The sequence below is a fragment of the Pristis pectinata genome, chromosome 43 (genome assembly GCF_009764475.1).
Source record: "Pristis pectinata isolate sPriPec2 chromosome 43, sPriPec2.1.pri, whole genome shotgun sequence".
Lineage (NCBI taxonomy): Eukaryota > Metazoa > Chordata > Chondrichthyes > Rhinopristiformes > Pristidae > Pristis > Pristis pectinata.
In genome coordinates this window covers 1,675,670-1,688,965 of record NC_067446.1, presented here as the reverse complement: position 1 = coordinate 1,688,965, position 13,296 = coordinate 1,675,670, and the positions used below count along the sequence as shown (strand labels likewise).

Below are 13,296 nucleotides of genomic sequence, written 5' to 3'. Positions count from 1 at the left end.
GGCAGAGGGGAAGAAGCTGTTTCTGAATTGCTGAGTTGTGGGTCTCCAGGCTTCTGTCCCTCCTCCCCAGTGGTTGTAACGAGAAGAGTAACTGGGTGAAATATGGTGCAACAGGATTTGACCAGATTGCTCTCTGGGGTGGGGTTCTCTCCTGTGAGGAGACATTAGCCTAATATTCTCAGGTTTAGAAGAATGAGTTTGAGATTATTAGATAATAACAGAATCAATGGATCTGAGGTTAGTACCAAGGTAAAAGATCAGCTGAATGGTGGAGTCTGACTGACAACCTCCTGCCATTTCTTTGGTAAGGTTGTGGTTGGCCATACCAACTTAAGGTTGGTCATCTTAGTTTGAAGCACACACCATATCGGGTGCAAGGCACCGTCCCCTCTCCATGTGTTGGAGAAGCACTGGACTGGATTGTCATGTCTTTTTTTTGTTTCAGCTGATGGACATGGGTTTCACACGGGAGCATGCCATGGAGGCCCTGCTGAACACCAGCAGCATGGAGCAGGCGACAGAGTACCTGTTGACGCACCCTCCTCCGCTCCTCAGTGGGGCAGTCCGCGTGAGGGCAAGTGTGAACTTTTCCTTTTTTTTAATGTACTTAACTATTGGGCTGGAGGTGAGGGTCTTGGTGCGGCGCGTCTGATGTCTTGCACTTTTATCGCGTGTTCCCTGCATGTCTCTTTCGGACACCACTGCTTTTTATTGGAAAGAATCCCCCAGTATCCTCAATAACACCCAAAATTGCCCTGAGTGCCAGCTTGTGAACCAACGCCAGTTCCCAGTTCTTCCCAGCCCTCTGGATCTTCCATTAACATTCCCCTGCCTGACCTTGCTCCACTAGACACCCTTCATCCTTAGCTTGCACCTGGAGAAGGGAAGATAAGAATAACAGCTCAAAGTCGAGTTTATTGTCAGACGCACAAGTCCGTGTGTGCACAGGTGCAGTGAAAAACTTCCTTGCAGCAGCGCCACAGGCACAGAGCATCAGACAAGCAGCATTCACAAGAAAAACATAAATGAACATAAATTATACACAATTTATACTAAAAAGAACACAATTAGAATAAAGAAAGTCCATTTTAGGTCAAAGTGGTCATACTGCTGCTGAACTGTAGTGATTGGGGTTGCGCAGGTTGGTTCAAGAACCGAATGGTTGAAGGGAGGTAGCTGTTCCTGAACCTGGTGGTGTGGGAGGTGAGGAGTAGGTTTATATATAGAATAACTGAGTGTTATACACACCAAAATCCCATGTCAACCCTAAACCTTCATGTTTGATCCAAACATGTCCTTCCTGATTCAAAACTCATTGTAAATCATCTGTTCACTGCTGTCACTACTTCAGTGTTATCTTGCCATTTTCTCCATCAACTCCATGCTAGTCTCTGTAGATTTCTAACTTAAAGGGGAATCCTATTTCTCTCACCCACAGTGGAATTTAGGGAGTGTCTGTGTTTCTTTGTATCTAATGAAGTATTTTTACACATGTACAGGAGCTCAGCATGTCTGAAGAGGACCAAATGATGAGGGCAATAGCCATGTCACTGGGTCAGGATATTCCAATGGATCAGAGTACAGAATCACCAGAGGTAATGGCTTTAAGCACAGAATTTGATCCTACTATGTATGGGCCTGGAGATGTTGTCCCCGACAGTCACTGACTGTCCTGCTGGCATGGTCCGATGAGGTGCAAAGGATAGCATGGTCCATTCTCACTTTCTCCAGTGAAACGTTTATTATTTGTGACTGTCCACATCACTGGCAAGGCCATTGTTTATTCTTCCAACCCCAGTGGTTCCCATTTCTGAGGCTATTTTAGAGCCAGCCACAGTGGTGGATCTGGAGTTGCAAGTTGGATTGTTTCACGGTGACCCTGACTGGTGAATATTTCCTGCTGCCTCACTGGGATTTTAACTCGAGTCTCTGGATCAATCATCTGGGGCTTTAAGTTCTAGTTCAATAACTTAACCACTGTGCTGCTGTACAGGTATGTGCCTGGTTCAGGACCAAGTACGTTTCCGCGTCTTCAAACTTGTCGCTGTCTTCCTCCTCTTCCCTCCCCTTCTGTGTGGTCGAGCAGAGGCTGTCTAAACATGAGCAGCACTCTCCACATTCCCTTAAATCGCTGTCGTGAAAGGAATTGCTTTTATATTTCTGTAGTACTAAAATAGCACAGAATAGGATCAGTGAACGGCGATAAAAAGAACTGCAGGTGCAGGAAACCCGAAATAAAATGAATTGGTGGAACACTCAGCAGGTCAGGCAGCATCTGTGGGAAGAGTAACACTCTCAACATTCCCTTAAATAGCCCTCATAAGAGGAGTGTTTGTTGTGGTACTAAAATAGCACAGAATAGGATCGCTGAATGGAATTAAAAAAACGCAGACGTAGGAAACCTGAAATAAAAAGAGGAAATGGTGGAACACTCAGCTGGTCGGCCAGCATCTGTGGGAAGAGGAGCAGAGTTCATGCTGATGGAAGGTGCTGAAAAGTGAACTCTGTTTCTCTTCCCACAGATGCTGCCTAACCTGCTGAGTCTTTTGCACTGTTTAATTTCTACTTTGGAAAAGAACCGTTCAGCCATTGTAACCTTCTAGGCTTTGAAGGAGATTTCCCATTGGCCTCATTCTTGTCTTTTTTTTCCCCATGTCCATGCTAACTTTGAGAATTGGTTTATGATTATCACGTGTACTGAGATACGGTGAACAGCTTTTGTTTGCTTGCCATCCAGACAGATCATTCCATGCATAAGTACATTGAGGTAGTGCAAAAGGAAAGTAAAAACAATATAGTGGTGCAGCTGCAGAGAAAGTGCAGCGCAGGTAGACAAATAAGGTGCAGGGGCCACGATAAGGTAGATTGCAAGATCGAGAGTTCATCTGTTAGCGTGTGAGAGGTCCATTCGAGAGTCTGATAACGGCGGGATAGAAGCTGTCCTTGAGCCTGGTGGTACGTGCTTTCAAACATTTGTATCTTCTGCTCAATGGGGTGGGAAGGGTTCTCGATTATGTTGGCTGCTTTCCGGAATCAGCGGAGGGGAGGCTGGGCTGCGTTCACAACCGGCAGTTTCTTGCCATCTTGGGCAGAGCCGTTGCTGTACCAACCTGTGGTGTTGTTGATCTATCCCCAGCCTCTCAGGCGGTACATTCCAGATCGACGCATCCAATGGGAATGCTGTGAAGTTGCAGGAGGGATGGTCTCTCAGCAGGCAGGTTAGATTGCCCGGGAAGCAAAGTTGATTGACTCAGGATTCAGAATTAGGTTTATTATCACTGTCTTACGTGACGTGAAATTTGTTGTTTTGCAGCAGCAGTACAGTGCAGAAACATAAAATTGCTATAAGTTACAAAATAAATTGTGCAAAAAAAAGGAATAACGAGGCAGTGTTTGTTCATGGACCGTTCAGAAATTTCTCCCAATAAAAGCAGGGTAATATCTCCAGGAAAAATAAAGCGTAGTTAATTGTATGGACAACCTCGAGCTTGTATCTTCAAGCTTGTTTGATAAAGTTACCCCATTATTCCCACTCTGGCATTGCCTCTGTATTGCAACCCTTTTAAGTTTAACTTTATCACTCCCAACACAACAGTAATCTTTACATGTGGGTATAACTGGATGTGACCTCCTCTGATCTCGGATCCTCCTGTGCGAACCAACACGCACGGCTTGCCCCGTGCGTCCTGCCGCCTGTTCTCACTTCGCCGCCGTTCCTCTCCCCAGGAAGCAGCCCGTCGCAAGGAGGAGGAGGAGCGCAAGGCGCGCGAGAAGCAAGAGGAGGAGGAAGTGAAGAGCCTGGAGAGGTACCAGGACGCGGAGCCCCTGGAGCCTGACGAGCTGAACACCTTCACAGAGAAGATGCTGCCGGGGTGCTTTCACCTGCTGGACGAGCTGCCAGACACGGTGTACCGCGTCTGCGATCTGATCATGACCGCTGTCAAACGCAATGGAGCCGACTACAGGGACCTGATTCTGAAGCAGGTTGTGGAGCAGGTGAGTCTCTGCATTTACCAGTTTTAGAGGCAATTGATTTATTATTGTCACGTGTACTGAGATACAGTGAAAAGTTTGTGCTGCATGCCACCCAGACAGGCCATTCCATACATCAATAAGATTTCTTTATTAATCACATGTACTGCGAAACACACAGTGAAATGCATCTTTTGTGTAGAGTGCTCTGGGGGCAGCCCGCAAGTGTCGCCACGCTTCCGCCGCCAACATAGCACGCCCACAACTTCCTAACCCGTACGTCTTTGGAATGTGGGAGGGAACCGGAGCACCCGGAGGAAACCCCCGCAGACACGGGGAGAGCGTACAAACTCCTTACAGGCAGTGGCTGGAATTGAACCCGGGTTACTGGCGCTGTAAAGCGTTATGCTAACCGCTGCACTACCGTGCCTGCCCAGGTAGTACAAAAGGAAAATAGAATGCAGAACGTAGTGTTGCAGTTACTGAGAAAGTGCAGTGCAGGCACACAATAAGGTGCAAGGGCCATGACGAGTTTGATTGTGAGGTCAAGAGTCCATCTTAACGTACTAGGGGGCCGTTTGATAGTCTTATAACAGCGGGATAGAAGCTTTCTTAAGCCTGGTGGTACGTGCTTTCAGGATTTTGTATCTCCTGCCCCATTGAAGAGGGGAGACGAGAGAATGTCCGGGATGGGACGGGTCTTTGATTACGTTGGCTGCTTTCCTGAAGCAGCTGGAAATGCAGACGGTCCGTGGAGGGGAGGTTGGTTTCCGTGATGTGCTGAGCTGTGTCCGCAACTCTCTGCAGTTTCTCCCGGTCTTGGGCAGAGCAGTTGCCGTACCAAGCCACGATGCGTCAGGATGGGATGCTTTCTGTGGGGAAGGGGAATTGACAATTGTTTTTGCTGTTGTTGGTCTGACTTGCGAAACGTCACAAAAATGCTGGAAAAACTCTCAGCAAGTTGGGCAGCATCTGTGAAAGGAGAGAGGTAGTCAAAGCTTCGGGCTTGTGACCTTTCGGAACTGGGGAGGGGAGAGATGTGAGTAGGTTTTGAGCTTCAGGGAAGATGGTGGGGGGTGGGGAGGGGAAGAATTTGTAGGACAATGTGAGTGTCTGATAGGATGAATCATTGGCTTAATGCAGAGTTTTCTTGCCATTAAGCTGCTAGGCCAGTCTAATAAGCTTTAAGTGGTAAGGTATTGGAGACTTACCTGGAGGGCTAGACTTGGGTATGTTGGCGAACGTTAAAGAAAATGGAAAATGCTGGGAAAACTCAGCAGGTCAGGCAGCATCTGTGGAGAAAGAGAAACAGTTCATGTTTACGATGAGGGACCTTCATCAGACCTGAGGGGGGAAGAAAAGAATTAAGTTACTCTGAAACTCTGTCATTAACCGGCACCATATCTCTCCCAACATTTACCAATTTGGGCCTTTGGCCAGCAAACTGTCCCCCAGAGCAAATTCAGACCGAAAAAAAGGGAATGCTTCATAAATTTGCTTCACGTCACTGTCTGTGGGCCAGTGATACTGACAGGCAGTGAATTACGTACAGGATTTCTGTTCAGTTGTAGTTGGAAATCGGCAAGCTGCAAAAGATGGGAAAATGCTGGAAGAACAAAATCTTTGTTCTGACAAAAAGGTCCTTGACCTGAAATGTCACCTGTGTTTCTCTTGCACCCTGCTGGGTAATTAGTTTTTAATTCCATTTTACACCTTCACAGTTATTTCAAGCTAAAGTTCGGGCGAAAAGTCTGGTATTTTGGCATTGGGGGATTTTGCTTATCCACCCAAAATCTGAAATTCTGCCTTGTGGCTTCACTGGGGCGGGAATTGGATTGTTCGAAGGGTTCCATTCAGGTCGACACTGCTTCTCTCCACAGGTATGGGAAGCCGCCAATGTCCTCATCAAAGCAGCACTGCCCTTGACCACGAGTGACACCAAGACGGTGGCAGAATGGACGAGCCAGATGGCCACACTGCCGCAAGCTTCCAACCTCGCCACCAGGATCCTGCTGCTTACGCTGCTGTTCGAGGTACGAGCTTCCTGTCCTGTGTCCTTTGGAGCCGGTGGGCCCATTGCTTGGGGTGAGGGACTGATGAAACGTTATCGTGGGAATGACGGATGCAAGGAGCGCTGTATTGATAGCTGTCACTTTTCATCCCAGTGCAGTGTGTTGGAGTCTGTTCTCCAGTTTCAGGGGCTGGGGGGGGTAAGATGGCAGGAAATGTTAAAATACATCTGCCAACTGCTCAGCAGATTATAAAGGAATATTATCTCTCATTGGGCTTGGGTGGTTTTCAGTAGTTGTAGAACATTACATTGTGAGGGGTATAGACGGAGTAAATGTGAGTTGGCTCTTTCCACCTAGATTAGGAGAGATAAATATGAGAGGATGTGGCTTTAGGGTGAAAGGGGAAAGGTTTAGGGGGAACTTCTTCACTCAGAGAGTGGTGGGAGTGTGGAATGAGCTGCCATCTGACGAGGTAAATGCGGGCTCACTCTCAAGAATAAATTGGACAGATACATGAACGGGAGAGGTCTGGAGGGTTATGGATTGGGTGCAGGTCAATGGGACAAGCGGAATAAAGTTTCGGCACAAGACTAGAAGGGCCGAATGGCCTGTTTTCTGTGCTGTAGTGTTCTGTGGTTCACAGGAGCAGGCCTTTCAGCCCACCATGTCTATGCCGACCAAAATGCCAATCTAGTAATCCCATTTTCCTGTACCTGGTCCATATCCCTCTATTCCCTGCCTGTTCCTCTCTAAGTGTCTCTTAAATGTTGCTTTCATATCTACTTCTTCCACCTGCCCTGGCAGCACGTTCTACGTTTCATTTTATTTTTTTCTGATGGATTGGGAATTCGAAAGAAGCCTTGCAGGATGCAGGTGGTCGCAGGTTGCGACAGGGTTCCGTTCCTGGGGACTGTTCACAACCCAAACTGTTCGTAAGTTGGAAATAAACAAAAAACAGAGTGTGGGAGAGGATCACAAAAGCAGCAGTGAAGAGAGAGCAAGCGGGGTGGGGGGGAGCAGTACCCAGCCTTTGTCCCACCGAGACCGGGCTGACCAACTGTGCGAATGCTACCCTGATCCGTTTTATCCTCCCCACATTCCCCTCAACTCTACTCGCTGAAGTTTAGAAGGATGAGAGGGGAACTCATTCATATCATGTGAATGTTGAAAGGCGTGGATAAAGTGGATGTGGAGAGGATGTCTTCATCAGTGGGAGAGTCCGGGACCAGAGGGCACGGCCTCAGAATGGAAGGACACGTCTTTAGAACAGAGATGAGGAATTTCTTTAGCCAGAGGGTGGTGAATCTGTGGAATTCATCGCCACAGACAGCTGTCGAGGCCAAGTCTCATTGGGTGTATTTAAAGCAAAGGTTGCTAGGTTCTTGATTAGTAGGGGTATCAAAGGTTACAGGGAGAAGGCAGGAGAATGGGGTTAAGGGGGAATAATCTTGCCATGATCAAATGGCAGAGCTGACTTGATGGGCCGAATGGCCTAATTCTTCTCCTCTGTCTTATGGTCTAAATACTGGGAGCTGGGCAGCTTGAAAGACTGTTGCTGCTCCGGGCTCTGCTTTGCCACCTTGAGCCGGGGAACTCTGCTCCTTAACCACTTGCTTCTCATTACAGGAACTCAAGCTGACCTGCGCCAGGATTGTGGAGACGAGTGGTATACTGGACGTCTTAATTAAGTTGCTGGAGGTGGCCCAGCCTTGTCTTCAGGCTGCCAAGGAGCAGAAGGAAGTGCACACACCCAAGTAAGTGCTCAAGGTGGGGGAGGTGTGCAAAATTAATGCCTTTTGTTCACCTTCTGGCCAGTTTTCTCCTACAAGAATTCCAGCTGGAACATTATTCACACTCAGATAAGTGCCCTCTATTCTCTTCCCCGAGTGTCTTAAAGTCAAAGTCGAGTTCATTGTCATATGCACAAGTGCAGTGAAAAACTTACTTGCAGCAGCATCACAGGCACAGAGCATCAGATAAGCAGCATTCTCAAGAAAAACCTAAATTAAACACACTTTTTACAAGAAAGAACAGTCTCCTACTTGAGTTCAGGCTTTCTATGCTGTTTTTTTTGCACCTGGTTCAAACAGGCATTGCTAGAAGCACTCACCTGGTCAGCCAGCATTTGTGGAGAGTGAAACAGTTCAGTGTTTTGGGTCTGGGGCCCTTCATCAGAACTAGAAAAGAGAGGTCTTCGACTCACACAGCCACACAGCACGGAAACAGGCCTTTCAGTCCAACCCGTCCACGCTGACCAAGGTGCCTTCCTGAGCTCGTCCTATTTTGTAAAGAAGGCTTTTGGCATCCTGGCATTCATAAATCAATGTATTGAGTATAGGAGTTGGGATGTTATGGTGAGGTTGCATAAGACATCGGTGAGGCCAAATTTGGAGTATTGTGTGCAGTTCTGATCACCTAACTATAGGAAAGATATCAGTAAGATTGAAAGAGTGCAGAGAAGATTTACTAGAATGTTGCCGGGTCTTCAGGAGTTGAGTTACAGGGAAAGATTGAACAGGTTAGGACTTTATTCCTTGGAGCGTAGAAGAATGAGGGGAGATTTGATAGAGGTTTACAAAATTATGAGGGGTATAGACAGAGTAAATGCGAGTAGGCTCTTTCCACCAAGATTAGGAGAGATAAGTACGAGAGGACATGGCTTTAGGGTGAAAGGGGAAAGGTTTAGGGGGAATATCTTCACTCAGAGAGTGGTGGGAGTGTGGAACGGGCTGCCATCTGACGTGGTAAATGCGGGCTCACTCTTAAGTTTTAAGAATAAATTGGATAGATACATGGATGGGAGAGGTCTGGAGGGTTATGGACCAAGTGCAGGTCAGTGGGACTAGCGGAATAAAGTTTCGGCACAGTCTAGAAGGGCTGAATGGCCTGTTTTCTCTGCTGTCGTGTTCTATGGTTCGAAATCCTTTGTGACCTTTCCTATCCATAAATCTGTCTAAACATCTTTTAAACATGGTAATTGTACCCACCGCTACCATCTCCTCTGGCAGCTCCTTCCATACACTCACCACCCTCTGTTTTGGAAAAACATGCCCCTCAGGTCCCCTTCAAATCTTTCCCCTCTCATCCTAAAAGATGCTCTCTAGCTTTAGACTCCTCTACCCTGGGGGGAGAAAGGCTGTGACCGTCCACTTTATCTCTGCCCCTCATGATTTTATAAACCTCTAAGGTCTCTTCTTAGCCCCCTTCACTGTCGGGAAAAGAGCCCTAGCCTATCCAGTCTCTCCGCATAAACTTTCCAGTCCTGGCAACATACTTGTGAATCTTTTCTGCACCCTCTATCTTAATTACTTCCTCCTTATAGTATGGTGACCAGAACTGCACACCATATAAAACATCGTAAAAATCTGGTTAGACCACATTCAATTCTGGTCACCCCATTACAAGAAGGACGTGGAGGCTTTGGAGAGGGTGCAGGAGAGTTTCACCAGGATGCTGCCTGGATTAGTGGGCATGAGCTATAAGGAGAGGCAAGACAAACTTGGGTTGTTTTCTCTGGAGCGTCAGAGGCTGAGGGGAGACCTGAGGGGTTTATAAGATTATGAGAGGCAGAGATAGAGTAGACAGCCAGTATCTTTTTCCCCAGGGTTGAAGTGTCTTATGCCAGAGGGCATGCATTTAAGGTGGGAGGGGGTAAATTTACAGGAGATGTATGGGGCAAGTTTTATCTTACACAGAGTGTGGTTGGTGCCTGGAATGTGCTGCCAGGGGTGGTAGTGGAGGCAAATTCGATAGAGGCATTTAAGAGTGTCTTAGATAGGCATTTGAATGTGCAGGGAATGGAGGCATATGAACATTGTGATGGCAGAAGGGAGTAGTTTAGTTAGGGGTTTAATTACCAGATTAATTAGACTGTCATAACCTGGTGGGCCGAAGGGCCTGTTCCTGTGTTGTACTGTTCTGTGTTCTATATTCGACGGTCATCCGTTTCACCGATCAGCAATATTCCCCTTGATTCGCCCCCGTTTCTCTGCTACCTGAAACTAGCTTGTTTTCTCTCCAAGTCTGATAAAAGGTCCCAGGCCCAAAACATTAACTGTTTCTCTTTCCACAGCTGCTGCCTGACCTGCTGAGTCTTTCTCGCATTTTCCGTTTTTATTTAGATTTCCAGCATTGTGGTTTTTTTTTTACTTTTCATTGGGTTCAAGCTGTTGTATGAAGCCAACCCAGTGGGTCCAAGAAATGGAGCGAATGATTTAATTATCAAATACTTCACTCAAAAGAACTGATCGTTACCCCAGCTGGTTCATGCCAGTGTTTGTTTTTCCCCAAGCTCCCTCTCTATGGCAATGAGCTTCCCTCTCCTGCCACAGTTGGGATACAGAGATCCCTCCAGATTAGATTTATTAGCGAATTGTCTTGTCAATTCGTCCAAGGAGCATCCTGAGCCTATCCTTCCATCTCCTGGTCACCTCAGAATTCCAGTACATCCTACCTGTTCAATTCTTCTTGATAATGACAACCTCAGTTTAAATATCAATCCTTTGTGATGATTTATGCACCTTCTCCGCTGCCTTTTTTTTTAATAATAGACCTGAGCTTTGCATTGTATCTAAAAGTGTGGATTATTTTGTCAAAACAACTTTAGGAAGAATTAAATAAAATCGTTTTGATGAATGCTTAAAGCTATCATGCTAAGATCAACAACTGCAGACGCTCAGAATTTCGCTTGGCATTCTGCGCACAACTGGTTTCTTCCTGCTTCTGGCTTGTTGTTTCTTGCACCGTAGAGAAAATGACTTGGCGCTTTGCAGCAGGACTCCACCGTGTTACTTCAGCGCATTTGACTTTCAGATCTGAGCCCTGAAGCAGAGTTCCTCTTGACTCTCCTCTTTCTCTTCCCTGCATCCCCTCCCCCCAACCTCTTCCAGGTGGATTACTCCCGTTCTGCTGTTAATCGACTTCTATGAGAAGATGTCGGTGTCCTCGAAGAGGAGAGCACAGATGAACAAGGTGAGTGTTGAATATTTCACAGGGTTCGACAGTTGTGCTGAGCAAGGAGCACTCTTCCCTTTTGAGTCCCAGTGAGAGAGTGCTGCACTGCTGGAGGGGTATCTCGTTTATGCTTAGCCCATGTCCTTAAATCCCAAGGCTCTCTTATCTCCTTACCCTACCCTGACTCATTGTTGCTTGAGATTCAGCTCACTGTGGGGGTGTCATCTACAAACTTGCAGATGGAGTTAGAGCAGAATCTGGCCACACAGAGAATATTTAGTCATTATAACAAGGCAACTGTGAACCTTTAGACAGTGGTCTTGCCAAAAAAAACAGGAAAGCAAGCTGGCTGCAGTGAAGAATTAGAAAATGAACACAACTCAGCATTATTTATGCATTAATTCACAAGATTACAAAACAAGGGAGCAGAAGTAGGCCATTTGGCCCATCGAGTCTGCTTCATGAGCTAAATTAAACTATTCCCATCTAGCCCCGATTTCCCGCCTTATCCCCATGTCCCTTGATACCTTGACTAATTAGATACCTATCAATCTCCTCCTTAAACATCCCCAATGATCGGGCCTCCACAGCTGTATGTGGCAAAGAATTCCATAAATCCACGACCCTCTGGCTAAAGAAATTTCTCATTTCTGTTCAAAACGGGTACCCTCTAATTCTAAGACTGTGCCCTCTAGTCCTGGACTCACCCACCAAGGGAAACAGCTTAGCCACATCTACTCTGTCCAGTCCTTTCAACATTCACAATGTTTCTATGAGGTCCCCTCTCATTCTTCTGTACTCCAATAAATACAGTTCAAGAGCTGACAAACGCTCCTCGTATGTCAGCCCTTTCGTTCCGGGAATCATCCTCGTAAATCTCCTCTGAACCCTCTCCAACATCAGTACATCTTCCCTAAGATAAGAGGCCCAAAACTGCGCACAGTATTCCAAATGAGGTCTCACCAGTGCCCCATAGAGCCTCATCAACACTTCCTTACTTTTATACATTATACCTCTCGAAATAAATGCCAACATAGCATTCACTTTCCTTACCACCGATCCGACCTCGTGGTTAACCTTTAGGGTATCCTGTACGAGGACCCCCAAGTCCCTTTGCACTTCTGTACTTTGAATTTTCTCCCCATCTAGATAATAATCTGCCCATTTTCTTCCCCCGTATAGTTCCTACAACCAACAGGGAATAACTGGCGCTGGTTTGATGACCGATCGGGGCGTTGGTGCAGTTACAGCGCCAGCAACAACAGCACCATCGACGCGGCGTGGAGGATGGGGGAGACCAGCGTGCGGTTCACAGCCGGCCGGCGGAGGTACACCGTGCAGTTCAACACCATGGTGCAGGTAAATGTGCCAAAAACACCCACCGCTTGCCCGGAGAAAGGGAGCCAAAGTCGCGTGGGCTTCGGAGGTGGAAGGGAGCAGTGCATGTGTGGAACGGGATCAATGGGGGAGGACATCAGCATTCAGGTGGAGTTGTGGCCAGGCAGAGCATAATTTTAAAATCAAAGCCACGTCATTGGGAGCTGATAACACAAAATAGTTAACACAAAAAAAACTACCCAGGCTAAAGACTTTTTCCCCAGTGTGACAATGGCTAATAGAATGCAGACCTACGCTGAGAAGTGGCAGATGGAGTTCAACCTGGAAAAGTGTGACATGATACACTTTGGGAGATCAAATTTGAAAGCAGAATACAAGGTTAATGTCCGGACTCTTAGCAGTGTGGAGGAACAGGGATCTTGGGATCCACTTCCATAGATCCCTCAAGGTTGCCGCGCAGGTCGATAGGGTTGTTAAGAAGGCATATGGAGTGTTGGCCTTCATCAGTAGGGGTACTGACTTCAAGAGCTGTGAGGTGATGTTGCAGCTCTGTAGAACTCTTGTCAGACCACACTTGGAGTATTGTATTCAGTTCTGGTCGCTTCATTATAGGAAGGATGTGGAAGCTTTAGAGAGGGCGCAGAGGAGATTTCCCAGGATGTTGCCTGGATTGGAGAGCATGTCTTATGAGGATAGGTTGAGCGAGCTGGGGTTTTTCTCTTTGGAGAGGAGGAGGATGAGAGGTGACTTGATGGAGGTGTACAAGAGGCATAGGTCAAGTGGACAGTCAGAGACTTTTCCCAGGGTGACAATGGCCAACGTGAGGGGACATAATTTTAAGGTGATTCGAGGAAGGTATAAGGGGGATGTCAAGGGTAAGTTTGTTTTTTTACACAGAGAGTGGTGGGTGCATGGAACACACTGCCGGCAGAGGTTGTGGGAGCAGATACATTAGGGACATTTAAGAGACTCTTAGGTAGACATATGAATGATAGAAAAATAGGGGGCGATGTGGGAGGGA

The 13,296-nt window shown here is 46.9% G+C and overlaps 1 protein-coding gene across 11 annotated transcripts in view; it reads left to right on the top strand.

Annotated features, from left to right (window-relative positions):
• huwe1 (HECT, UBA and WWE domain containing E3 ubiquitin protein ligase 1) overlaps window positions 1-13,296 on the top strand; it is a 275,712-nt gene that overhangs the window by 136,877 nt on the left and 125,539 nt on the right. For all 11 annotated transcript variants that reach the window (XM_052009021.1, XM_052009019.1, XM_052009022.1 and 8 more), the window contains 7 exons: window positions 446-574; window positions 1,500-1,595; window positions 3,727-3,996; window positions 5,853-6,005; window positions 7,611-7,738; window positions 10,874-10,955; window positions 12,120-12,296. In XM_052009021.1, coding sequence (XP_051864981.1) covers window positions 446-574; window positions 1,500-1,595; window positions 3,727-3,996; window positions 5,853-6,005; window positions 7,611-7,738; window positions 10,874-10,955; window positions 12,120-12,296 — 1,035 coding nt within the window. The remainder of the gene's footprint in view (window positions 1-445; window positions 575-1,499; window positions 1,596-3,726; window positions 3,997-5,852; window positions 6,006-7,610; window positions 7,739-10,873; window positions 10,956-12,119; window positions 12,297-13,296) is intronic.